General features: G+C 49.1%; 1 protein-coding gene across 1 annotated transcript in view; it reads left to right on the forward strand.

The window, feature by feature from the left end:
• PODXL (podocalyxin like) overlaps window positions 1–26,656 on the forward strand; it is a 56,590-nt gene extending 29,934 nt beyond the window's left edge. Inside the window, exons 3-10 of the mRNA XM_054399769.1 lie at window positions 11,260–12,105; window positions 14,572–14,720; window positions 15,521–15,586; window positions 22,035–22,191; window positions 23,019–23,077; window positions 23,185–23,352; window positions 25,075–25,131; window positions 26,369–26,656. Of these exons, the coding sequence (XP_054255744.1) occupies window positions 11,260–12,105; window positions 14,572–14,720; window positions 15,521–15,586; window positions 22,035–22,191; window positions 23,019–23,077; window positions 23,185–23,352; window positions 25,075–25,131; window positions 26,369–26,563 (1,697 nt within the window). The 3' untranslated portion in view covers window positions 26,564–26,656. The remainder of the gene's footprint in view (window positions 1–11,259; window positions 12,106–14,571; window positions 14,721–15,520; window positions 15,587–22,034; window positions 22,192–23,018; window positions 23,078–23,184; window positions 23,353–25,074; window positions 25,132–26,368) is intronic.
• The last annotated feature ends 226 nt before the right edge of the window (window positions 26,657–26,882 follow it).

Genomic DNA, 26,882 nt, shown 5'->3' on the forward strand with positions numbered 1-26,882 from the left:
TGACTCACCAAGGGTGCAGGGTGCACAAAGGAGGGTGAGGCTCCAGGGCTTATCGCCTCCTCTCCATTGCTTTTCCGCTGGCCCTTTCTGCCCTCAGGGTGAGCAAGCATCCTCCAAGTCCTGCCCTGAGCACAGCCCCATGGGGGGCTGGCAGCCTCCACACCAAAATGCGGTTGCAGGAGGGCGATTCCTGCTGTAAATCTTCAGGGGAGGTGGGGAGGAAAGGGAGGTGCAAGAAGCAGAGGACAACGCTTTGCAACGCGACGGTGGTGATGTGTGCCAGCACAAACTGACCTTCCAGTCACCCATCTCCATCTTTGTTTTCCTCTTGTACCAGAATTGCATATGACCAGGCTAAGGTCTCCTTGTTCCTCTAGGTTTGGAGCATCTTCTCTTGTTTTCTGCCCCCTAGGGCTACCACTTGGACTTCCTCCACGCTGGGCCTCCAGCAAGTGTCAGCCTCCAGGTGACATTGGCATCCTTGATGGCACAAGTTTGGGCATTCCATCTGCTAATGCCAGATTTAATGCCCCTCTGTGGTTTGGCTTTGCTGGGCTGTGAGGTGCCAGAGAAGACAATAGTCCCTTCTGGGGTTTGAAGCTGGCTCTTTCCCTTTAGGTAAAGCCCTCACCACAAGAAGGATCATATTTCTCTCAAGTAGCAATTGATAGAACAAGAGGAACCACCCTCAAATTGCACCAGGGATGATTTTGGTTGGACATTAGAAAAAATTTCTGAACAGAAAGGGTTGTCAAGCCCTGGAACAGGCTGCCCAGGGAAGCAGTGGAGCACCATTCCTGAAGGGATTTGAAAAACATGTAGATGTGTCACTGAGGGACATGGTTAAGTGGTGGACCTGGTAGTGTTGGGCTCTCAAAGATCTCTTCCAATCAAAATGATTCAATGACTGTATGATTTCCACTGCTTCCCATCCTCATTGCAGGAATCAGTGTGAATCTCAGGGAAAAATGGAGATTTTTTTGGCTGCAAAACCTACCCACAGGAGATCTGCATATGTGTCCCTTTGTGAGACCCTTGCGGCACTCATCTCTCATAGTCTAGACACACTGCACTTAACTTGACTGACATTGAATGTGACAACTCTTTCCCAGTGCTGGCAGGATGAGTACCTCAGGGCTTTCTCCAAATGTGAGCCCGGCCCGCTGCAGAGTAGGGTAAGGAGATGAATTCAGTCTCCTCTTGCCACCCATAGCATTACAGAATCACAATATGTTTTGGGTTGGAAAGGACCCTTCAGGGTCATCTAGCCCAACCATACTGCAGTAAGCAGGGACTTCTTTAACAAGATTGGTATGCTCAGGGAAAGTGAGGCTGCTTCTTCTTGTGGATAGGCAAGCTCACCTTGCCCCTCTGTCCACTTGACTATACTGTCCTGTAGTCATAGAATGGTTTCAGTTGGAAAGGACCTTGATGGTCATCTCATTCCAACCCCCCTGCCATGGGCAGGAACACCTCATACTAGACCAGGTCGCTCAAAGCCTCATTCAGCCTGGCCTTAAACACTTCCAGAGATGAGGCACATTTTTTTTTTTTTTTTTTTTTAGGTTAAATCAAATTAAAGTCTCCTCAGCTCTGAAAGCCAGCAAGGGGGTGCTCAGGCAGTTTCATAAAGTTAATTCAGGAGAAATCTGGTGATGGGCCCAACATAAGTAATCCCCTAAATATCACACTGGGCACTGTAAGGGTCTCACAAAGGGACAAATATGCAGATCTCCTGTGGGTAGGTTTTGCAGCCAAAAAAAAAGATGATTCCACAACTTCTGAGGGCAGCACATTTCAGTGCCTCACCACCCTCACAGTAGAGAACTTCTTCCTAATGTCTAATCTAAATCTTCCCTGATTTAGCTTAAAACCATTGCTCCTTGTCCTATTGCTGCAGGCTCTTATAAATTGTCCCACTCCAACTTTCCTGTAGGCCCCCTTCAGGTACTAAAACGCTGTGATAAGGTCTCCCCAGAGCCTTCTCTTCTCCAGCCTGAACAGCCACAAATTCCCCAGCCTCATAGGATAAGTTCTCCAGCCCTCTGATCATCTTTTTAGGAAGAGCTGTTGATGTGACACCATATCTGGCATCAGCCAGAGCCTTCCACATCCAGGATTCAGGAAACATCAGCCTCAGCTGGGAAGGCAGATGTGCCCCATCCCTGGTGTTTGCTCAGTGTCAGTGCCCAGTGTGATATTTAGGGGATTACTTATGTTGGGCCCATCACCAGATTTCTCCTGAATTAACTTTCTGAAACTGCCTGAGCACCCCCTTGCTGGCTTTCAGAGCTGAGGAGACTTTAATTTGATTTAACCTACTTCATTTTGGCTGAATTAAATGAGTGATGATTTAAAGCAGAAAAAGAGTGGCCACCTGGTGGGTTGTGTACACTTTGACTAATCCACTCTGAAATCATACCTTCTTTTAATTTTAGATCAATTTTCATGAGTCTCTCTGTACAGGCAAGCCATCAGGGTGAATAAATATCATTCCTGCCTCAGGGCTTCATCTTCTCACTCCTTCTCAAGTTGTCTGGAGTAGTCCTCCAGGAAAAGCCAGCAATGGATGATTCATCTTTCTGGGGTGAAAAGCATGAGGAGAAACTTCTGCTCTGTCTTGGTGAAAAAAATTGTCCCCTCTGACCACCTCCATGCACAAAGTGGCAGCTGTGGGCAGGAGAAAGGTCAGGTGTCCAGGAGGGCCTGCTGCTGTGATGTTCATCCCTCTAGAGCAAACTGGTGGTCTTGGCCAAGCAACTCTTAGTGTTGGCTTTTCTGAAGGTGTCCTTGCCACCACCTCGCCACTGGATTCATAGTTCCTTAGTGCTGAAACCAATTAATGGTCCAGTGTTCAACCCTCACTGGACAGAGATGGTGAAGTTCAGTTCTGGAGCCCCTATTACAAGAGGGATATGGACATGCTGGAACGTGTCCAGAGAAGGGCCACCAGGATGATCAGAGGGCTGGAGCACCTCTCCTATGAGGACAGACTGAAAGAGTTGGGGCTGTTGAGTCTGGAGAAGAGAAGGCTCCGAGGTGACCTTCTTGTGGCTTTCTAGTATCTGAAGGGGGCTACAAGAAAGCTGGGGAGGGACTTTTTAGGATATCAGGTAGTGACAGGACTAGGGGGAATGGAATAAAGCTGGAAGTGGGGAGATTCAGGCTGGAAGTGAGGAAGAAGTTCTTCACCATGACAGTGGTGAGAGCCTGGAATGGGTTGCCCAGGGAGGTGGTTGAGGCCCCATCCCTGGAGGCGTTTAAGGCCAGGCTGGATGAGGCTCTGGCCAGCCTGATGTAGTGTGAGGTGTCCCTGCCCATGGCAGGGGGGTTGGAACTAGATGATCCTTGTGGTCCCTTCCAACCCTGACTGATTCTGTGATTCTATGATTCTAAGTTGGGTGGTCTCCTCATGGAGTCAAGGTGGTAGTCTTAGTCTCTTGGTCCTTCCTGTGGGTGTGAGATTTCTCTCCAAGTTCAGGCAAATCAAAGCTTCGCATCTATTTATGTTTGGGGGTTTGTTTGTTTATTTGTTTTAGTAGGGGGTTTTAGCACTCATGTTGGCAGACAAAAGTCTGAGAGAGCATCTAAAGGAACGTAGAAGTCATACAAGAAAACCCCAGGTGTTTGGTGTTTCTCATCTTTTTGAGTCACTGTTTAGGGCCAGAGGTAGCTGGGCTTTACCTTGCTGCACAGTGACTTTTCTGGCCCATTACTCAGTATAAACCTTGAGTTCCTTCCAACATCCCTGGGTGACTTTTGCCAAAATAGAAAGAGGGGTCTCAGTGCTAAGTGTATCAGCCATGGTTTCCTTCAGCAATGGGAGATTGATGCTCACTAGATATGGGAGTAAGCTGTACTGCCACAAATCGTGCTTTGAAGCGGCAAGGTCATCATGGGATAATTCCATACACAAGGCATGAAGGAGGAAGGAGAAGAGCAGGAGGGTGGCTACACTCTGTGCTTTGAAGGGTCTGGTTGTGCTGGGATGTGTGGCTTTTTTGGCTCATGTTGCCTGCATTTCCCCTCCAGCAGCTCTATGACTGTTTCCTGCACGATGGGGCTGCAAAGAGTCCCCAGTTCATTTCACAGCCTAGGAAAGGTGCAAGTTGGAGCCAGGTTCCTCACAAAACCCATCAATCCCTGATGGAAAAAGGATATTTCCAGGCTCTGTGATGAAAAATGCCTGGGGGTGATGTGGATAGAGGTGTGCACATGAGTCTGTGTTTGTTTGCCTCCTGAACAACCTCATGTGAAGGATTCTGGAGCCTTTATTTTCCTCACTGGTCTTCCTGTCTCCTTCTGGGTTCTTTTTTTTTTTTGCCTTTTCTCCTTCACTTCTTAGATAGCTACAGACTTTCCATGGGAAACCACATGGAGAGGCAATCCTGAATAGGATATCCTAAGTTTAGCTGCAAGAGAGATTGGACACCAGTCTTGTGAGGAGCAGCTGAGGGAACTGTGGGTGTTTAGCCTGGAAAGAAAAGGAGGCTCAGAGGAGACCTCACTCTCTACAGCTACTTGAAAGGGGGTTGTAATGAGGTGAGTGTGGGTTCTTCTCCCAAGTAACAAGCAATAGAACAAGAGGAAATGACCTCAAGTTGTACCAGGGGAATTTTAGATTGGATGTTAGGAAAACTTTCTTCCCCAAAAGGGTTGTCAAGCCCTGGAACAGGCTGCCCAGGGAAGTGTTGGAGCCATCCTTGAAGGGCTTTAAAAGATGCCTAGATGGGGTGCTGAGTGACATGGTTTAGTGGGGGACTTGACAGTGACAGGGTTAATAACTGGACTTGATGATCCTAAGGATCTTTTCCAGCCAAAATAATTATATGATTCCTACCACCACTGGCATCCCTCACCTCTGGCTGGAGCTGGCAGTGTAATGCAGCACTAGCTATGGATGGACCAGTTGGTTCTCTTTGGGTGAAGGATGCTTCTGATCACAGTTTTCTGGCAAAAAAACCACCAAAACAGTCTTCAAGGAGAAATTCATAAGAGGTTGAGATGTGGCATGAAAGACAATTCAATAGCAGTGGTTTTGAAAAGATGGGTGTGAGGAGGGCTGAGCTACTTCTGCTCTCCTCAAATCCATTGTTTGGTCACTAATTAATACAGTAAATTAAGCCATTTCTGCTGCCCCAAATGTAACATTCAGAGGGACCAAGGGAGTGAGAAGGAGACGAGTCAGAGCTACAGGAGAAGAGGAGAGTGTCCAAATGGAGATACATGCCTCAGGATGATTATTTTTAATATTTGTCATACTTCCAAATGCAACAGCAGACAAGCTGAGCTGGCTCAAACACTGCAGAAAGAGCTGATGTGGAATTTGTTAATGAAGCAGGTTTCTCCTCAGAAAATGCCAGTTCATCAGAACCTGGATTTTGGGAATGTGCATTACAGTACTGGCAGAAAAGGCATCTCAGGTTGTGGATGGGTTTCTTGGTGGAAATCAAGGAGGTTTAAAGGCTGTTGTGTGAGTAAAGTAAAATAAGGCAGATCTGACAGGAGGGATGGAGCAGCTGAAGCTCACATGAAGTTTGGGTCAAGTCCTGCTCCCTGAGCTTCAGAGGTGCTTCTATTGGGTAAACCAGGGACACCTTAAAATTTTCCCAAGTCTGAATTAAAGTAGAGAGGCTTTTGGCTACTGTAGGGGTGTGACTGTCTGCAAAAACTGCAGACTGATAAGTGTCCTCAAGACGATGATAAGGTGCTGTGGGGACATGTCCCAAATCTCAATCTGACAGGTAGAATCATAAAGCCATTAAGGCTCAAAAAGACCTCTAAGGTCATCAAATCCAACTGCCTACCCACCACCACCACACCCACTAACCCATGTCCCCAGCTGCCATGTCTGCACATATTCTGAACACTTGCAGGGATGGTGATTCCACCACCTCCCTGGGCAGCCTGTTCCAATGCCTGACCAGTCTTTCAGCAAACAAATTTTTCCTCATATCCAACCTAAACCTCCTCTGGCACAACTTGAGGCCATTCCCTCTTGTCCTATCTCTAGCTGGGAGAAGAGACCAACACCTACCTCTAGTATCTCCAGGCTGACATTGCAGCCATGCAGGAGGAAGCTCTGCATGCTTCTTTCCATATGGAAATGGAGCAAAACACTTCAGGTATTGAACACATCCTTTTTCCCCCTGCCATGTCTACCCAGTAAGGGCTTATTGGTTAGCACCTTCAGGGTAGAGGCTGTGGCTGTGGGTTCATTTCATTTGACAGCAGAGAAGAGGACACGTCAGCATTTTTGCTTTGATTTCACTGTCACTTGCTTGCAAGATCTAAAAAGCACTGACCTGAAGGGTCTCTTCAATAGAGCTTTTGCACAGCAGGGTGAGAGAGGTTCCCTGCTGAAAACAAGACCAGTGGCTTTAAATCAGAGTCCAGGTAGTCTCATTTCCTTGCCCAGTAATGGTATGGCACTGATCAGAGCCACCCATCAGGTCTCATCTTTACTATTTTGCAGTGCAATTCTGTCTAGACTGTTCTGCAGCAGTTTTTCTTCTGTAAGGGTGTTGGAGAGGATAGACATCCCTGCACTGGATAATTGGACTGATGGATTCAAGTCTGAAAATGCTCTGGCAGTGGCTGCTGGATCTTTCCCCATTTTCTCGCCCTGGAAGCCAAGCTGGTCTTTGGCCTGGATGAAAGCATTTCATAATGATGATGACTGGCAGCAAAGAGGGTGGCTGATGCCAGTTTGGAAGTGCTTCTCAGAACCAAAGAGTCATAGAATGTTTTGGGTTGGAAGGGACCTTTAAATGTCATCTAGTCCAACTCCCCTGCAGTCAGTAGGGACATCTGTAACTACATCAGGTTGCTCAGAGCCTCACCAAACTTGACCCCAAATATTTTCAGTGATGGAACATCTACCACCTCTTTGGACAACTTGGAGCTGTAGTTTGCCACCCTCATGATAAAAAAAATATTCCTAATAACTAGTCTAAATCAACTAGTCTAAATCTTTAGTTTAGTTGAAAACCATCCCCCCATTGTCCTGTCATAACAGACACTCTAAAAAGATTGTCCCCATCTTTCTTATAGGCCCCTTGAAGTGACGAAAGGTTGCAAGAAGTTCTCCCTGGAGCCTTCTTGAGGCTGAGCATCCCCAACTCTCAGTATTTCCTCACAACAGAGGGGTTCCATCCCTCTGATCACTTTTGTGGCCTCCTCTGGACCTGCTCCAACAGGTCCATGTCTGACATGGAAAGTGCCTCTTTGCAAGGGGGAAGGGATGAAGTGCACATTAACAATGTCATTATACCACATCCCTCATTGAAATCCCAGGAGGCAGAGAGAGAGGATGGTTCTGTTCAGAGCCCACCTTTCCCTTAGCAGATGGAAGGGAGAGAGCCTCTACACAGGCAAAATTTAAAAGCCCTTGAGGTAACCATTTGCTCTGGTAGCCCAGCTTAATTCCAGGATAAATAACGGCGTTCTGTGATATTCTGCCAATCTGATCGCTCTCACAGTTTTCAAAGGAGGTGACAGATTTCCTGTCCTCTGCAGCAACTGGTCTCTGCTCCAGCTCAGACACAGCTGCATTGCAGGCAATGGATAAAACACTCCTTTTGCTCAGGAACCTCTTGTGATGCAAAGAAAAGTCCAGGAGCCTTGTCACTTGCTTTGGCATACTCTGTCCCCCAGCAGATGGCCACCCCTGGAGCTTCAGTCCCCACTTTCTCTGTAATAAAACCAACCCGTTGTCCTTATTGAATCAGGAAAGGCTGCAAAAAAAGGGGGAGGAAAATAGGAACTTCCTCAGGCCTGGCTCACATCCCTTCCCCTTCCCTGGGTTGCTTGAGCTCCCTAGCTTTCTCATCCTGCCTTGGGAGGAGCAGGAGCTGGTTGGTGTAAGGCTCCAAGCTGGGCTCAGCCCGCCAGCGGTGGGGTGTGTCAGTCACCACTTCCTAAGTTATTCTTCTGGGTTTCCTTTTCTCACTATTAATAGATTTTCAGCCAATCTGAGCTGTTTCAACAAGGTGGACGTGGGGGGAGGAGGCGTTACTGAAATAGGAAGCGGGAAGCTGTTGGGCAGGGAATTAATCAGAGGAGCTCCATGGAGAGGTGGTGGCCTGGGGACAGGACATGTCCTTTCGCTTTGCATTTTGCACCACTTTGCTTCTTTTTTTGTGCTCCAAGCCATGACCTTTCCAAACAAGATACTCCCTCTGAGTATCTTCCTCAGCATGCAAAACACCACACATCTACTTGCAACAAGGTTACAACCAGAGCATCACTTCATGGCGTGGCTAGTGGTGGTGCACAATGGCTGAGTTATGGTCCTTAACTCAGAATTGTGGCCCTTGACTGATGTTGCAAGAAGCTACATTGACACAAACTAGCACGTCTTCTCCTACACATTTTGGGTGGCTTTTTACATCCCAGTAGCTCCTGACCACAGCACTCCCACACCAGCCCCATCCAGAAGTGTCCACAGCAGTGAGGGCTGACAGTGACACTTCCAGCCTCACAAATGTTGCTCACTGGGGGCTGAACAAGCCCATTTGGACCACAGAATCATGGAATCAGAGAATCATAGAGTGGTTTAGGTTGAAAGGGACCTTTCCAATTCACCTGCTCCAACTCCCTTGCATTTAGCAGGGACATCTTCAACTAGATCAGGTTGCTCAGAGCCCCAGACAACCTGATCTTGAATTTTACAAAGATGGGACATCCTTCACCTTTCTGGGCAACCTTGATACCCAGCAATAAGGAAAGTTCTCTCCCCTCCAGGGCTGTCCTCATCGTACCGATGCCGTATCACAGGCACGGCCATGGGAAATGAAATCATGCTTTTGCAGTGGACTCATTTCCTCCAGGCTGTTTGGCCACTGCACTCAGATGCCTGGGTGGAGGGCTTGCACTCTCCTCCTGTGGGCCTGCTCCACTCCAACACAAATGGGTAAGGGTTTGGGGGTTTCTGAGTGATATGTGTGGGAGGAAAGGTGCAGACCAAAGCATTAAACTCACTGCAACCAGTGCTGTCAGAATACACCAGTGGATGCTAGATGATCTTATTTGCCTTAAAATTGGAAATTGGTGACAGTCCAAAAAGTGAAATCAAGTAAGTGGCCTTGCCCTGCCAAAATGCAGCCAGGAAGGTCAGGAGCAGGTAGGTTTTTTTCTGCCTTCTGGAAAACAGGGTGGAAAACTCTGGCTGAAATTCAAATGAATTTTTTGGGTAGTTTTGGAAAGGATCTTCTCTTGCTGAGGGAAGAGATGGCTTAGAGGACCACTCCTCCATCCTTCTTCACTCTCATAGCATGCATTAAATCCTTTTATCTCTGGAACTCACAGCATGAAAGGGTCATTTGTTTCCTGCAGAAGGATGGATAGTATCTTTTGTGAGGAATTTTCATGCTAAGGGGGCATTGAACATAATCCTGTCTGGCTGATATTGCCACCAGTCTGTGGTTGCAAGGATTTTCTCCTCCTTGGACCAGATCCTTTCAATTTCTTCTATTGAGGACAGTCATCAGGCAATACTGGCTACCAGCCCAGGCAAACAGGGGCTCATTACCAGTTATTACCCCTGGGTCTGCTGCTGAGATTTGGCACGGGTAGCCAGTTAAGGAGGAAGAGATAAAAGACCAGTTCTCTGGGATTTGAAAGAGTTACAGCGTGTGTGGAAGGAAAACAGTGACTCCTGGGCTGGTCATGCTCTGGGCTCCTGGTGCAATGAGGCTGCACCTCGAATACTAGGTTAAGTTTTGGGTCCCTCACTGCAAGAAGGACATTGAGGTGCTAATTAACAGGCACTGTAAGAGAAAATGCTTTCCCAGTAAGCCAGCACAGAGGAATGAAGCAGGTCTCTGGAGAGCAGCATTAGGATGTAGCTAAAAATCAAACCTTGGAAGTGTGACTCCTGTTTTGGAGGGCTGGAGATAATGTTACAAGTGTTCCATGGGGCAAAAAACCATAGCCCTCTTCTGCACAGTTATCAAACAGAAGAACCTCTCCTGCTTCAAAATCAGGCTGTTGTCTTGACTCCAGGCAGATCTACAGATCAAGTGGCTCAGCGCAGCCTCCAGGTCCTGAAAGGTGAAAAATTGGCCAAACCTTTCCTGGGGTGAATCTGGGGAAGAGCCCAGAGCTGGTGGGTACCATGAGCAATATGGAGGGAATTATCTCTGTGGCAGTTGATGGAGGTCATGCAGTGATTACAAACAGGAAAAGGGGCCCAAGGTTTTATACCAGTCGATGTTTTAGCATTGCAGGATGTTGCAGGATGTATCTTTTGTCAGGCAAAGTGTTCCTCAGCTGCACCTCTCACTACTTCCTAATTTGAAACCAGCTTCATAATTTAGAAATTGAAAATATTCTTCAGAAACCAGCTGCAGATCTCCTTATGTATGATAATTTGACCAGGTTGCTCAGAGCCTCATCTAACCTGACCTTGGACACTGCCAAAGAGGGGACATCCACACCCTGTCTGGGCAACTTGTTCCAGTGTCTCACCACCCTCACAGTGAAAAATATCTTCTTAATATCTAATCTAAATCTACTCTTTTTTTGTTTAAAATCTTTAACCCTTATCCTATCACTACACTTCCTGATACAGAGTTCCTCCCCATCTTTCATATGGATCTCCTTTAAGTACTGAAAGGCTGCAAGGAACCTTGCCCAGGCTGAACAACCCCAACACTCTCAGCTTGTTCTCATAGGGGCTGGACCCCTTCATTTTCCTGGTTTGCTTCTCTTTTTTCTTCTTTTTTTTTTTTTTTGCTTAACTGCACCCTTTGATTTATTTTTGTTTAAGGTTTTCATTTGAAAGTAAACACATCACATTTTAATGTGACTCCCTCAGGCTTTTCAGAATAGTAAAATAATTATCTGAACAAGTATGTGATCATAGTTTGGTGACAATACTTGCAATGGGCTGCTAAACTGCACATCCTTAAAATTAAAATGATGGAGCTCAACATAATTTGTTTTTTTGTATTTGCTTGTAAACTGTCTAGTGCTGGCCCATTTCTTTTGGAGCAAGTAGAATAAATATTCTTTCCACAGTTCATCCAAACGGGAATTCCAATATCTACAATTTTTCATAGAATCAGAGGAAAGTTTGGGTTGAAAGGGACCACTGAAGATCATCTAGTCTGACCCCCACTGCCATGGGCAAGGACTTCTTCCACTAGAGCAGGTTTCTCAGAGCCTCTTCTAACCAGACCTTGGACATTTCCAAGGATGAGGCATTCACAAATTCACCTTAGCTCAGAGTTTATCTTGTTGTTTTTACTTCCCTAGGTGTCAGCTCTCAGGATGCTCCAACTTCTACAGTCCTAGGAGAAAATGGGAAGATCATCACAACTACTACAGTCACCCCTACAAGCAAACCAGGAAACCCATCATCAACCTCGACCATGTCAACTGCCGGAGTTCAAGGGACCACCCTTACAGAAAATCCATTGCCCACCTCTGTGGTATCACCCACCACTGGTGAAGTGCCCACCACTACAAGGAGGCCACCACCTGCCTCTGTGACATCCTCTGTCACAACTGAAGGGCCCACCTCCAGAAACAACCCAGGAAACCCACCACCCATCCCCACGATGTCACCCCACCCATCTCAGCAGGACAGCTCCTCAGTCAGCTCTGGGGGTTCACCAGCCGTCCCTGCTGTAACCTCCAGTGCTGCCCAGCAGCAGACTAGTCCTTCAGGCAATCTGGGAGGCTTGGCAGCCACCACTGCTGCAAGTCTTGTCCTCACTCATGTGAGCAGCACTTCAGCCACCACAGGAGGTTTAGGGCCTGGTGTTGCATCCTCTCCCAGTGTGGAAGCTCAGGGAAGCCAGCCTGTGGACCAGTTGACCAGCACCGCTGCAAGCACTGGAGTGCCAATGGGCAACCTTCCTCCTGGGCACAAGGACTACAGTGTCTCTTCTCCTACACCTATCTCAAAACAGCCTCACTCTTCTTCCAGTTCTCCAGTCCCAGGACTGGCCTCTTCCACCACGCCTGGAAGCACTGGCATTTCTGTTACTGCTCTTGATGGACCTGTGTCCCACACCACTAGGAAACCCTCTCTGTCTTTACCACCTGAAAGCACTGACAAGTTGTCAGAGGCAACCACCACACCAACTTCAGGAGGAGGTACTAGAAGTACTTTTTTGGGAGACACTTCTGTGGGCTTTTCCCTTGGCTACTCTAAATACTTCCTGTCAAGATGGGGTGTCATCTCCTTGTCTCATTTTTAGATTTTCCAGCTTAGTTGTCTCCCTGACAACTGGTTGTTTAGGTCCCTGTTGTCATCACTGGAGATGGAGTCAATGCAGTTAGTGAAATTCAAGGCTATGAGTCAGCTGGCAAAACATTGACATTGGCTTTTGGATGGCCCAACTGTGCCCATAGCACCACTGACTGCACTTACTTGATTTTCAGTGACTGCTGAAGGGAGCCAGCAGTGATGAGTTGAGAGCTGGAGACTGACATTGTAGAGCTGGTGAAACAGATTGACAGGACCCCGAATGCTGGCTGTGGAAGATCTCTACTGTGGCTGACAGCTTAGTGAAGGCTGTTTGAGCATGAACAGAAAATAAGCTTTAGATGACTGAGGAGATTTTGTGGCAAAACTGAGCCTACAACCTCTAAAGAGTCTAAGCAGTAGGGCAGGATGTTCACCACTACTGGGGGGGAGGGTTAGCTGCTAACCCATGTCTAAGCAGCATTAGGATCCTCCGTGTGGTGTTTAGGATCTTGCTGAACACTATTAATGTTTTCTCTAGGCTTCTGGATCTTTATAGAGTCACTTTAGTTCATAAGCATCCTGGTGAGGCATAGTTCAGGGTTCCCATTGGTATTCCCTCATAATGTTTATGGGGAAGTACACTAATGGATGTCCCTCACTGTGGGACCTCCATGGAACCTTTCAGAACTGTGTGGGATTGTGGATTCAGCACATGTCTGGCTCTGTAAGTTATGATGACCCTTCATTATCTTCCTCTGGAGAATACTGTTCTTGACCCAGTTACCTGCAATACAGAACCGACTCCCAAAACCATCCCTACCCTTCCAGCTGTCAGCGTCACTGAATGGGCCAAGGTCTTAGTGCAAGACCACCTGCACTGGCTTCACTCAAGTCGTATTTTGAGCACATTTGAAGGCATGAGGAGGTGAAATGAGCATCTTCATAAAAGATGTTTCATTCTCCTTCTGCTCCACAGGATTGTTCTCCATTAAAGGATGATTTATGGAATTATGTTAATTCAAATTTGAGGATTTGAGCATTGAGCAGGAAGAGGTCTAAAATCCCTTTACATTTAATAAATAGGTGAGAGAATGCAAAAGAAACAGATGGCTTTGAAATTACTTCTCTGCTGGAGCCTTCAGAATGTGTCTGAGAGAGAAATACTCCTCGTCTTTTCTGTGGAAGAGGCAGGAGGCCCAAAAGCAAACAGGCTGTGAACAGGATGTGACATCTGAATTCCCTTTGTCACCATTTATGGATCAATTAGGAACCCAGGGATGGAAATCCAGTTCTTCAAAAGGGCTTGGTAAGGCAGGAGGCTGCTGTGCTCCTTGCACTGCTTCCATTGCACTGTAAAATGCCTCAGACCTCAACAAAGGCATCTGAGATGATCACAGATATCTGAGACACCTGTGTGGGGGTAGTAGATGTGGGCATGTGCCCCTTTGGGAGAAGCAGGCAGGCAGGATACCCCAGGCTGTCCCCAAAGTACTAGGCACTACTTCTAAGGATGTCCCTCTGGACTTTGTCCATAGCTGATAGAGATGCAGTCAGCAGAAGTTAGGCTGTTTCATCCCCTCCTAGCAGAGGTGAGAGCAGTTGTCAGTCAAATTGCACAATGAAACACATTCTCCCAGAGATCCTGGGTAGTCAGTTTAGATAGAACACAAAATCATGGAATGCTCTGGGTTGGAAGGCACCTTTAAAGGTCATCTGGTTCAATCCCCCTGAGGTCAGCAGGAACATCTATTAGATCAGGTTGCTCAGAGCCACATCCAGTCTCACTTGGAATGTTTCCAGGAATGGGACATCTACCACCTCTCTGGGCAACCTGGACCAGTGCTTCACCACCCTCAGCATAAAAAATTTCTTCCTATGAAGTAGTCTGAAGCACACCTCTGTTAGTTTAAAACCATCACTCCTTGTCCAGTCACAACAGGCTCTGATAAAAAGTTTGCCCCTTTCTTTCAAATAGGCTCCTTTACTGAAAGGCCACAGTGAAGTCTTCCAATAGGTAATCTACCTCTGTTGTGGAAACCTCCATGGAAGACACCTCAGATAAAGTGAAATGAGGGCCATTCCACTTAATCAGCTCATGAAGCTACCAACACTCAGCCATCACAGCCTTTGGGTTCATCTCTGCAGAACAGTCTGATGGGTTCCAGCAGCAGAAAGTTAAACCAGCACAAAGAAAACATAAGAAAAGCAACCAACGCCTCTCCAAGCTTTTACACAGTGAACTTGAAGGCAGGGCTAGAGCTGATGACTTACTTTCAGCTGCTTGTGACCAGAACTGTCAGCTGTATCCTCTACACTTTCTCGTTGGTTTATTTTTTTGTGTCTCTGTGTGTGTGTGTGTGTTGGGGACCCAGACCAGAGAAGTCCAGAAGCTGGATCTGTGCCAACTTCAAGTGCTGACCAGAGCCCTGCCAGTGAACATCCAGTGACCCCAGCCCAGGGGGGCCAGCCAGAGTGCAGCAGATGTGGCCACCATCACCCTAACACTTCTTTGCAAAATGAGGTAATGACACCTACAGGGAGATGGGCACTTTGTAGTGGTGCCTCTTCATATTCGGCTCTCATTCCTTGTGCACATAAAACCTGCAGCCCTTCTTGCTGTGCCTGTGTTGGAGAGATCTGCCTTAGATGGCAGTAAGATAATTCTAAATCATAGAATATTTTGGGTTAGAAGGGTCCTTCAGAGGTCATCTAGTCCAACCTCTTTCTCCTGTAGCTTTCCAGTGAATACACACGGTGGATGGAGGTGAAGGAGATTATGAACAGGGAAAAAATGAAATTTGGGAAGCATTATGCACAGCAGCAGATGTCTTGGTGTGGACTTGGACTTGATGGGAAGGCAAATACCACAATTCAGTGTGAACCTCACATGGATGATATTATGAGAAAAAGGTTTGGGAAGGGTGGCAGTGGCACGTCTCAAAAGGCAAGGCAGGATAACTGAAGATCCCAGTGTAAGAAGGAGGGAAAGGGATTCTGCTTCTGGCTGCTCATCTCCTCTAGTGTGGGACCCCACCATGGCCTGCTGGCACAGAACCTCCTGCTGCCCAAGCCAATTCCTGCTTTACCCTGTTCTGCAAATCTTAAGCCTTTTTTGGAAAGTGAATTAACAACCAGATCAGTTACCTGTGGAAACATTTTCCAGACATAAAGGTTTGAATGAAGGGCTTACAGACCTGTCTCCCTTTCATAAAATGGACCAGAGCTTTGGCTGGGACATTTCTGGATTGGGGCAATCAGTCACCAACCACCCTTCCAAACTATGCCAACCTTTTGAGAGTTGCTTTTCTTCTGTCTTTTCAGGTCATCTGTAAAGACCAGGTGCAAAACAATTTGCCCAACATATATCTGAAAGAACCCAGAACCTGTGTAAGTACCACCCTTTGGGACTTCTGTGTAGGATCAGCAGCCATGTTGCTGTTGGAGATCAGTTAACAAACCCTCTTGAGACACATGCTGAGATGATGCACAATCATTCCTGCTCATCACAGCAGCTCTTGAAATTCCCTGTGGCTTGGTGATGGGCCTGCCTGGCAGCCCTGGAGAAGGCTTAGGCTTTCCCATAGTACTCCCTGTGCTCCTGGAGGAGGGGAAGAACTTGTCTGTTGCCATCTCATCATCATCACCTTCCTACTTTGGCTGCTGCTGGGTGTAAATTCTTCTTGCCTGCACGGCCATAGAAACGATGACGTTCTTAGCTGAGGATGACTTCAAGAAGGAATATTATTACCATGAGGGCCATAACTCAGACACCACAGCAGGACGACCTCTCCAGAGAGCATCCCCTGCCCTGCCTTGTGCAGTGCCTGAGACACTGAATCATAGAGTTATGAAATCATGGAATTGTTTAGCTTGGAAAAGATCATTCAAATCATCAAGTCAAACCATTAACCCAGCACTGCCAGGTCACCACTAAACCATGTCCCTCAGCATCACATTTACACATCTTTTAAATCCCTCCCAGGAATGGTGACTCCACCACTTCCCTGGGCAGCTTGCTCCAGGCCTTGACAGCGCTTTCAAAGAAGAAATTTTTCTTAATATCCAGCATAAACTTCCCCTGGCACAACTTACCTTCTCCTCCTTCTGGGCACAGTCATGCTCTGCATGGATCCATTGTCCTCCTCATACTTTCGCTGGAGCTGTGCCAGAAGGCTTTTGGGAAGGGGGGCTGGGAAGGCTGGGAAGTGCAATGTGCAGTGATCATAGAATTGCCTAGATTGGAAAAGAGATGTAAGATTATCAAGTCCAATCATTAGCCTAAGATGACAAGTCCTTGACTATACCATATCTCCAAGCACTACATCTACACAATTCTTAAATACCTCCAGGGACGGGGACTCCACCACTTCCCTGGGCAGCCTGTTCTAATCACTGTTCCAATTCAGTAAAGAAGTTCTTCCTAATATCTAACCTAAACTTCCCCTGGTGCAACTTGAGGCTGTTTCCTCTTGTCCTATGGCTTGTTACTTGTTGAATGGACCAACCGCCACCTCTACAACCTCCTTGCAGGTAGTTGCAGAGAGGAGAAGGTCTCTCCTGAGTGTCCTTTTCCCCAGGATAAACAATCCCAGTTCCCTCAGCAGCTCCTTGTAGGACTTGTTCTCAGACCCTTCACCAGCTTCACTGACCTTCTTTGGACACTCTGGAGTACCTCAGTGTCCTTTTGTAGTGAGGGGCCCAAAACTGAAGAGAGTTCATGCATCAGTGAACTAGGGGTTGGGTGGATATCACAGCTTGGCATCCTCCATCACTCACACTGTGGACCCCACTCTGCCAGCTCCCGGGGGCTGCACTCCTGTCCTCCCACCCCGCTGGGCAATGACCAGCTGGAGCTGGCAAGCCAGTGAGTCTGCTGCCCTGTTTCCCTTAGATTCCTCTGGGCATCGTAAGGAGCTGAAGCCTTGTTAGTACAAACCACCAGTAGCTGCAGAAAGCCTGCAAGGGTGCATCCTCCCCGAGCATCGCTGCCCTCAGCTGCCCAAACACCTCCCACCCCCTTGCTGCTAACTTTCCACTCAGCCTGTTCCTGAAAAATGGCAATGAATTTAATGCCTCCCAAGCCGAGCAGATAACAGAGAAAATGGCACTATCTGGTTTCCCTGCTTTGTAGGCCTGGTAAACAAGTCTCTAGCCAAATCTTGACAGCAAAGTGAAAAAATCCTTTGCATTTCACAACCCGTGGGAAAACAGGAAAGTGTGCGCTATAAGGAGGAGTGTTCCCGAAATGGCTTCAATCCTGCTCTGCAAGAACGAGCCAGTCAGGGCAGCTTCATGCTAAAACCTCAGCTCCAGAGAGAAGCCGAGGTTCACTGAGGTCAACATGAGGGTCTAGTTGTGGGGCTGTGTCCAGATCACACAGAGCAAAGGAGAAGGCCAGGATCAGCCCGTCCCAAGCATGGCTGGGCTCATGGGGCAGCACTGGAGACGCAGGAAACCCAGGAATTTGAACCTAGGAACTGTAGGCATGTTCCACCCCCCCACTGCACCTCAGTTTCTCCAGCTTCAGTAAATTTAACTTAAAAACCCCACAAACACCTAAAGCTGTAAATCCTAGGGGAAAAAAAAAAAAAAAAAAACAACATTCCAAGTACAGTCAGTACCACTTTATGGACCAAAGGTACTCTATGGATTAGTTTATTCCCAGCATTTTTCTTCTTCAGGTGATGCTTTTAACAAGTGCTGAACAGTTTGGTCTATGTTTCCTCACCTTCTCTTTTCCCTCTACTCCTTCCTTTGGTTGCAGCAGGATCTTAATGAGTTTCTTAATAAGGCTTATTAGCTTGATGCCTTGCATTCCATAGGATGACTTTCCCAGGGTCCAGCTCACAAGTGTATCTTCAGCTGAGGTTTTTATTGGACAGATGGATGGTCAGTCGATCCTCATCCCAACCCCAAAATGCATTAGGTGATGTGACAGGTGACAATGTGTGTGTCCAGTTCTGGAGCCCCTATTACAAGAGGGATATGGACATGCTGGAACGTGTCCAGAGAAGGGCCACCAGGATGAGCAGAGGGCTGGAGCACCTCTCCTATGAGGACAGACTGAAAGAGTTGGGGCTGTTCAGTCTGGAGAAGAGAAGGCTCCGAGGTGACCTTATTGTGGCCTTCCAGTATCTGAAGGGGGCTACAAGAAAGCTGGGGAGGGACTTTTTAGGATGTTGGGTAGTAATAGGACTAGGGGGAATGGAATAAAGCTGGAAGTGGGGAGATTCAGGCTGGGAGTGTGGAAGAAGTTCTTCACCATGACAGTGGTGAGAGCCTGGAATGGGCTGCCCAGGGAGGTGGTTGAGGCCCCATCCCTGGAGGCGTTTAAGGCCAGGCTGGATGAGGCTCTGGCCAGCCTGATGTAGTGTGAGGTGTCCCTGCCCATGGCAGGGGGGTTGGAACTAGATGATCCTTGTGGTCCCTTCCAACCCTGACTGATTCTATGATTCTTATGTGAAAGGCTGCTTGGTGTGACCACTTCTCAGGGGCCCAGCATTCCTCCTCCGCTGTGTTCCTAGCTGAGACATAGATGTACCCAGAAAGCCAAGTCAGAGGATACTGGGGAGGATCAGAGCCTGCTCCAGCCAGGGAATGCAAAAGCACCAGTGGGACCATCTGGACCCACACCCAGGTGATTGAGGGAATTTGCTGTATGAGACCCACCAGTCTGGGGACAGCAGAATGGTCCCTGATGCAAGAAGAGGGACACCCTCAATGAGCAGGGTCGTGGTCCCCCTCACTCTGTCTAGCTGACGGGGGTGGTTTGTTGACTCAAGTGATGTTACCTCATTCAGGGATGTTAGTTTTAGGTCCCCACCAGTGTGGGAACCGGATTCGAGCTGCTCGGCAGCGCCTGTCAACTGTGGCCAAGGAATGTGAGCAGCTCTGACGGCGGGAGGGGAGAGCAGCCAGGGCCATGGCATTGCTGCCGGGGCTCCCCTGATAACTCCAACAGCTTTTCCATGCCCTTCTTCCAACCCTGGAAAGGGTAAATCCCTCCAGCTCCTTCACAAAAGGGGGTTTAGGTGCTGTTCATCATCCAGTAGCAAAGCAGCTCGGTGCTCAGCTGGGTTTCAGCCCTGCATCTGATTTTCTTTCCCATCTGAAAAAAAAAAAAATATTTCAAAGGTCTTTCTTTTCTCCCCATGGGATCAGGAGGAGAATTGGGTTATTAAGGGCTGAGGGAAGACAGAGCTGTGGGAAAGGCTGGAGAAAGAGGGTGCAGGGATGCAGCAAAAAGGGTTATCATGCCTCTGCCAAGCAGAAAATGCTGCGCAGGCAGAGACTGATAAGCTGCAGGACATTTAAAGCGTAGGAGCACAACCCAGCGTCCAAAGATGATAAAAACACCATCCTGACCAAGCTGTAACCATTCTTTTCCCTGACCTGCTGGGGATGAGCTTTCTGGGGGACACTGCCTTGCCAAGGTCTTGTCTTGCTGCCAGTGGGCAGAAGGTTGGGGGCAGGTTTTCCATCCAACTCCTTTCCTAGGGTTGCACCTGGGATGGCTTGGGGAATCCGCCTGGCAGAAAAGGGCCTCAGGGTGTTGGTTAACAGTCAGCTGAACATGAGCCAGCAGTGTGCCCAGGTGGCCAAGAAGGCCAACAGCATCCTGGCTTGGATCAGCAATAGTGGGGCCAGAAGAAGTAGGGAAGTGATTATCCCCCAGTTCTTGGCACTGGTACAACCACACCTTGAATACTGGTTTCAGTTTTGGGCCCCTTACTACAAGGAAGACATTGAGGTGCTGAAGACTCTTAAGGAAGAGCAACAAATACACTGAGCAAGTCTTGTGAGGAGCAGCTGGGGTTGTTTAGGCTGGAGAAAAGGAGGCTAAGGGGAGACAATCTTGATCTCTACAGCTAACTGAAAAGCAGCTAGAGTGAGGTGGGGGTCAGTCTCTTCTCCCAAGTAACAAGTGAAAGGACAAGAGGAAACAGCCTCAAGTTGCACCAGGGAAGGTTTAGGTTGGACATTAGGAAAAATTTCTTTCCCAGCCAGGTTGTCAAGGTCTGGAACAGGCTGCCCAGGGAAGCGGTGGAGTCACCATCCTTGGAAGTATTCAAAGCTGTGCAGATGTGGTGCTGAGGGACCATGGTTTAGTGGCAGCCTTGGCAGTGCCAGGTTAACACTCGGACTTGATGATCTTAAAGGTCCTTTCTAACTTAAGTAATTCTATGATTCCATGGGGAGGACTCAGAAGAGGGCCTGGGGAATGTTTCTCCTCACATGAAGCAAAAGGACAGCCGAGGGCCAGCGGAGGTTCCCAGGGGCAGCCAGGGCCTCACGCTGCTGAGCTCACCCTCGCACTGTGCCCGGGAAGGATCAGTCTTCCGCCTCGGCAAGTGCATCCTGTCTCCACTGCTGCTTCCCAAATATTTAGATAAGATGGGGTGAGATTATATGCCTTCCTCCGCCAGGCAGCTCCCGCCCTCACCATGCAGCAGGCAGGGGGGTGCTGGCCATCGGTGCGAGCGGGACCTGGCGTGGATAGTGCTCCGGAGGGAGAGGAAGGTTCAGGGTGTTGGAGCAGAACCCAGCCAGGACAGGGGGCACCTCATTTTGGTGTGCATGGAGAACTTTGGTATGCAGGACCTGTGCAGGCAGGACCTTGTGCACCTAGCATGTGTGTCCGTAGCAGGGCCATCATCTCTGCCTTGGTGAGCTCCCAGCTGCTGTGAAGTGCTATAAAAAGCCTTAGAAATATCTCAGTGGAGACATGGGCTCCATCCAACCCTTTCCACCACCAGTCCAGACTAACCCCTCCAGAGATGCTCCAGTTTATCCGAAAGGAAAACACATTCTCTTGTCTCTGAAGAGCCACAGAACTGTTGTCCTAGGGACGACAGGGACCTAGGCTGGTGGGGACAGAGGGTAGAAGCATGAGTGATGGGAGGGCTGCAGATGCCCAGGGGGGCTGCAGAGCCCTGTCCTGCTCCCGCTGTGGCCTTTCAGCCTCCTCTGCATGCACTGCCCTCTCCCTGCTCCCCCCTCCCGCCTTCCCTTGGGGACCTGCTATTCCTGTAACACCAAAAGCTGCAGCTCTCAGATAAGGCCAGCATAGGGCCCTGGTGAGGAACAGCAGCCAAGAGCTCAGCTTCTCAGAAAGAAACCACTTATAAACCTTTCCTGTTCCCTGGGAAGGCTACAGCAGCTGGGCAGGGCAAAGGGACAGGGAAGGATGGGGATGGCCACAGCATCCCTGGTGATGGGGTGGGATACTCCTCAGCAATGTGGGCAGCAGGTGGAGGGAGGGGATTCTACCCTCTGCTCTGATGAGAACCCACCTGCAATGTTTGGTGCAGCTCTGGAGTCCTCAACACAGGACAGACATGGACCTGTTGGAGCAGGGCTAGAGGACATCACAGAGATAATCTGAGGGCTGGAACCACTCTGCTATGAGAACAGGCTGAGAGAGTTGGGGTTGTTCAGTCTGGAGAAGAGAAGGCTCTGGGGAGACCTTATTTTGGCCTTTCAGTACTTGAAGAGGCTGATAAGAAAGCTGGGGACAGACTTTTTATCAGGGACTGTTGTGACAGGACAAGGGGTGATGGTTTTAAACTAAGCAAGGAGAGATTTAGACTAGAGAGAAGGAAGGAAGGAATTTTTTATACAGGATGGTGAAACACTTGCCTGGGAATGCCCAGATTGGTGGTAGATGCCCCATCCCTGGAAGCGTTCAAGGTCAAGTTGGATGAGGCTCTGAGCAACCTGATCTAGTTGCAGCTGTCCCTGCTCAGTACAGGTCGTCTGCAACCCAAAACACTCTATGATTCTATGATCAGTCTCTGGCTGGGGGGACAGTGCTGAGCTCTTGCTGTCACTACAGGCTGAGTGGAGGACTGCCAGCACCAACAACTCCTTCTTTGAGAGCTTCTGCTCAACAGGCCAGCACACTTTCAATGCCAGCAGGGAAGCATGCACGGTGATACTGACCTCCCACGAGCACCACTCCCAGCACTGGGCCGTGCAGACAGTCTTGCACAGTGAGTATGACCCCACCAGCTTGCCTGAGGAGGGACAAGATGACTATGTGAAGTGAGGTCCTGGCACACAGATGCCACCTGAGGCTCAGCAGAACCTTCAGGTCTGCTAGAGCTTGGCCGAGTGTTTGCTTTCCTTGGGCTGCCCCATCTCAATAGCCTGAGAAAGGCACAATGACTCCAGAAACTAACTTTGCTCCCCAATGAATGCACAAGGCCCTGCCCTATCTGTGACAAGACAAGGCAGGGGCCACGCTCAAGGAGAAAAAAATCCCTCCAAACTTGTTAAAATCCAGTTCCCAGTTCAAATCCTTTCCCAGGGGAGCAGAGTGAGCTGAGTGGAGTTTCCTGCCCACATGAGAGCTCAGCTTGGAGGTGTTCAAATGCTACTTCAGTACCAGGGTGCTGGGAGGATGGAGACATCACACTGTCCTAGTGCAAAGCGTAGGAAGGACTGAGCTCCATCCTCCTTATGATCATCAGGGCAGAGGCTGGGTGGTGGGTCCAGCCTCCAGCACCCAACCACAGGCAGGGCAATTTTGCCCTGGGAACTAATCCTGCACCTCTCTGGCATGGCCTGGAGTAGCTGGTTATAGCCTCTTGATGGTCAGAGAAGTAGAGACCTCAAAGGCGGTGTGGTCTCTGGCACTGTACCCTTTCCAGGAGAAGGGGTCCCAGCCCCCTGTCTGGCCAGGGAGGTACCTGCATCATGCCCTCACATTTCTACCCACCATGTCCACAAAGGGGGCTTCCCCACTTATGGGGAGGTGGTGGGACAATGTGCCCCCATTTTGTGCTCAATGCAGCCTCTTTCTCCCCTCCCCCCCCAGTTCATTTGGACCCTGAAAAAGTCCTTGAGGATTTGAAGGAGAAGGAGAAGTTAGAGGAGGTAAGTGGTTCCCCAGTCACAGTGCAGCTCCTCCATGGCTGTCTCCCAAGGTGGGTGGGTGGCACAGGAAGCCATCCTCGGGGCCTGACCCATCCCTTCTGCGGCAGCTTGGCATCGCCAACGTCACCTATGACAAGAGGGAGCAGGAGATGATCATCAATGATGAGTTCAGCACTCCCCTGATCATCACCATCGTCACCCTGGCCGGCTCCCTGCTGCTGATTGCTGCCATCTACGGCTGCTGCCATCAGCGCTTCTCCCAAAAGAAGGACCAGGTAAGGTGGCAGAGCGCTGGGACAGTTAGCCCAAGACCTTTTTTTTGTCCCAGAAGCATCTTCAACAGATGAAGATCATCAGTGTTTCCATCCTGGCTTGCCCAGCAGGCATCACTCTTGTGTGTTGCTCAAAGGGTGCCCACGTGCTGTGGAAGGACAGGAGCTGCTCTTTGGGTTTGTCAGGGAAGGAAGCAGCCAGGATGAAAATCAGAGCAATGAGGTTCTGGTGGTACTGGAGTAGGACAACAAGCAGCACCTATCCTTAGTGCCACCCAGGAGAGCTTGGGTCATAATTTTGACAACAAACTCTTTCTCAACTTAAAATCTGTCTCCAAACCCATCTATACCCCCATCCCTCAAAACAAAACCAACTTTCAAAATACTTCCATGAGTACAGGAGCAGAATTGGGTGCCCATCATCACCTTGATGTCTTCAAGGGGTGCCAGAAGTTGCAGGAAGCCCACAGCTGGTTGCAGGGTGGCAGGACAGCAGGAGGATAACTGCAGCAGGGCATCAATGCTGCATGGCTGAGCCTTCAGGAGGGCTGGGCTGGGGCCAAACATCAGAGCAGCAGGTTTTAAGGAAGGACAGACGTGGAAAAAAATATCTTAATATCATTTTGATCTCAGGAAGCAATTCTGGGTGATTTTAGGGTAGCATTCACCTGCAAGGACTTGCTGTTTCCAGGCCCTGTGGTAGGGACAATTCTGCTATGTACTCAAAGTCTGCATCAGCCCCTGGTCCTCTTGCCAAGAGTTTAGCTCTGGAGGAGACACAGCAACAGAAAGGAGACAATAAGAAAGAAAAGGAAAACAAACAAACGAATGAACAACAACAAAAAAAGCAGGCCAAGTGATGCAATTAGGTTGAACAAATCTCCTGGTGTAGAAGCAAGTCCCTGCATCCTACTTGAAAAGTTTTGTCCTTTCCAGGTGTCCCAACCTCTGCTCCACATGCCTGGAGCTATGTGAAAGTGAAGGATAAAGCAGCCTTTGCTTTAAGTGGCTACAGTCTAACAGAGATGAGCACAAAAGGCAGGGAAGAGCAAACCAGTGCTGGTGACAGACTTGTCTTTACAAGGCCTGATTCTTCAGGAGGGAGTGGAGGGGGATGTAAGACCCTGACAGCTATTTAACCTCTGCTGGGGCAATTGTATTGTTCAGAAAACAGGTAGAAGAAATAAGATAGATTTAGTGAAGGGAACGTGTGTCTCTCAAGTAACACAGAACAGAAGCACAGGGCAGCTTAGTTTGGAAGGGACCTTAAAGAGGATCTCGTTCCACTCCCCTTGCCATGGGGAGGGACATCTTCCACTAGACCGGCTTGCTCAAAGCCCCATCCAGCCTGGCCTGGAACAATTCCAGGGAGGGGAGATGGTACAGAGGAACAGGTACCAGCCCTGGCTGGGTGCTCTGGAGGTCAATACCCACCAGCCACAGGGTGAGGTACCAAAACCAAAGCAAGGGATGCCAGTTCCTCGGTATGGCTTTTGCTCAGAGCATGGGGAAAGGTCTTTTATCAAGCAGTTGCAGCAAGGAGTTAGAAAATCAAACACATTCCTCCTTTCTGGATTTGGGTTTGGGTGGTTTCTTTGGTTTTCCTTCTGCTTCTTTTCCGAAAATGACTTGAAAGTTTTTTTTTTGTTATTTTTTATTTTTCTCCTACCCTCCCTCCCCACTCCCCCTTAAACCCTGCTGTTGTTTTACCTTGGAAATAACCAGCACATCCACCCTGATCTCCCCGGGTTTGATGATGGACATGTGGCCCTGATCTTTAATGTGAGTTCCAACACAGGGATCGGAGGGGCGGGCGCCGCATCCGTAACCCCTGCAGATCTCACCTCCGGCGCTTTCTAGGGTTCAGGAGCTTTTAACAGGACTAAAGCCCAGCTTTAAAGACCCCTTCCCCTTGCACGCCGTGGGGGTGCCTTGCCGTGGTGGGAGAAAGCATAGCCCAAGCTTCCAGCCATCTGGGGGTTGCAGCAGCAACCCTATGGGGTGAAACAGCCCCTGTGAGAGCCCAAGTGCCTCCTTTCTCTTTGAGCATCCCACCATCCCTGCCCACATCCTCCTCACCATGTATAACCCAGGGGACCCCCCAGCAGCACCTTTGCACCCTCCTGCTAGCACCAAGTCCTGCAGTTTTGCTTCTCCATCCCTTTCCTTCTCCATGGATTCCTTCCCTTGCCTGTCTCCTGACATTTATTAGAAGCACTGCATAGAGCAAGCTGTAAACCAGGCAGAGAGGTGCCCACAGAGAGCCCTGTGCTCCCAAAAGAGGGACTGACCAAGGACTGTAGATCCCTGGTGAATGCCTCCAGAGCAGGGCAGGGATGAAGGAACTAATATGGTGAAAGCAAAATTAGGATGGGCTGAGGGTCTGCCAAGGGATGAAGGGCTGAGTCAGAGCCTGGAGCATGACATACCAAAAGACCAGGGTGATACAGTGCTTGATTCATCTTTCCCTGCCTGATTTTCACTGAGAGCTCCCGGAGGAGGAGGGATTATGCTTAGGGAGGGGTAAATGGGCTGGCAGCATCTGCAAGGTGGGAACAGCTCACCGGTCAAGGGGGAGAAAAATAATAAAGCAGCTAAAAAAGGCTACAGGAGCAAAAAGGAGAGGGGAAGAATGAAGGTGGGTTAGTATGGCAGGAGCTGGGATACAGTTTCAGGACCAGGCAGCGATGCTCAGCTTCTTCCCAGGGTCCCAGGGGGATCAAGGAATGGACAGGCTGAAGCTGGCAGCTGCTCCTGGAGGTTTTCCACATGACTCTGTCTGCCCTTTCCTTCCTCCTACCATTAGCAGTCTTTCTCTTGCCAGCTCCATGCCATCCCCTCGCTGTCCCAGAGCTGACTGCAGCCCTCAGCCTCAACCTCATCATCAAAATCTCTCTCTGTAGTTGTATTCATCTATGCGGGGCAGTGGCCCTGGCTGGCTGGGAGGTGACACGCCACCATGTGGTGGCACACACAGCACAGCCAAGCTGTTTTTCATGGGGGTTCTCTTTCCTCGCAGCAGCGCCTGACCGAGGAGCTGCAGACAATGGAGAATGGTTACCATGATAACCCCACGCTGGAGGTGATGGAGACCTCCTCTGAAATGCAGGAGAAGAAGGTGAACCTCAATGGCGAGCTGGGGGACAGTTGGATCGTTCCTCTTGACACCCTCATGAAGGAGGACCTGGAGGAAGAGGAAGACACGCATTTATAGGATGCAGAACTTGATCAAGCAAACAATGATCACCACTCCCCCACCAAAAAGAACCCATAATCCTTACACACACAGAGCTCCAAAACAACATTCCCAAAAAACCCCAGAGAGTATTTTAATAAACTAATCATGCCTCCCCCCCCACCCCATGCCAGTATGTCGGGTGCAGGCTTGAAGAGGAAGGGACATGAGAGGGCACCTCCAGGGTGTATTGTCAACACAAGCCACCACAGTGGCCTCATTCAAACATCCTCCACCACCCGTGGGTACTCATCGGGACCTACCTACTGACCAGCTGTGGGCAAAGGCAGTGGCCTTG

This window comes from Indicator indicator, chromosome 3, assembly GCF_027791375.1.
Source record: "Indicator indicator isolate 239-I01 chromosome 3, UM_Iind_1.1, whole genome shotgun sequence".
In the NCBI taxonomy this organism is placed as follows: Eukaryota; Metazoa; Chordata; class Aves; order Piciformes; family Indicatoridae; genus Indicator; species Indicator indicator.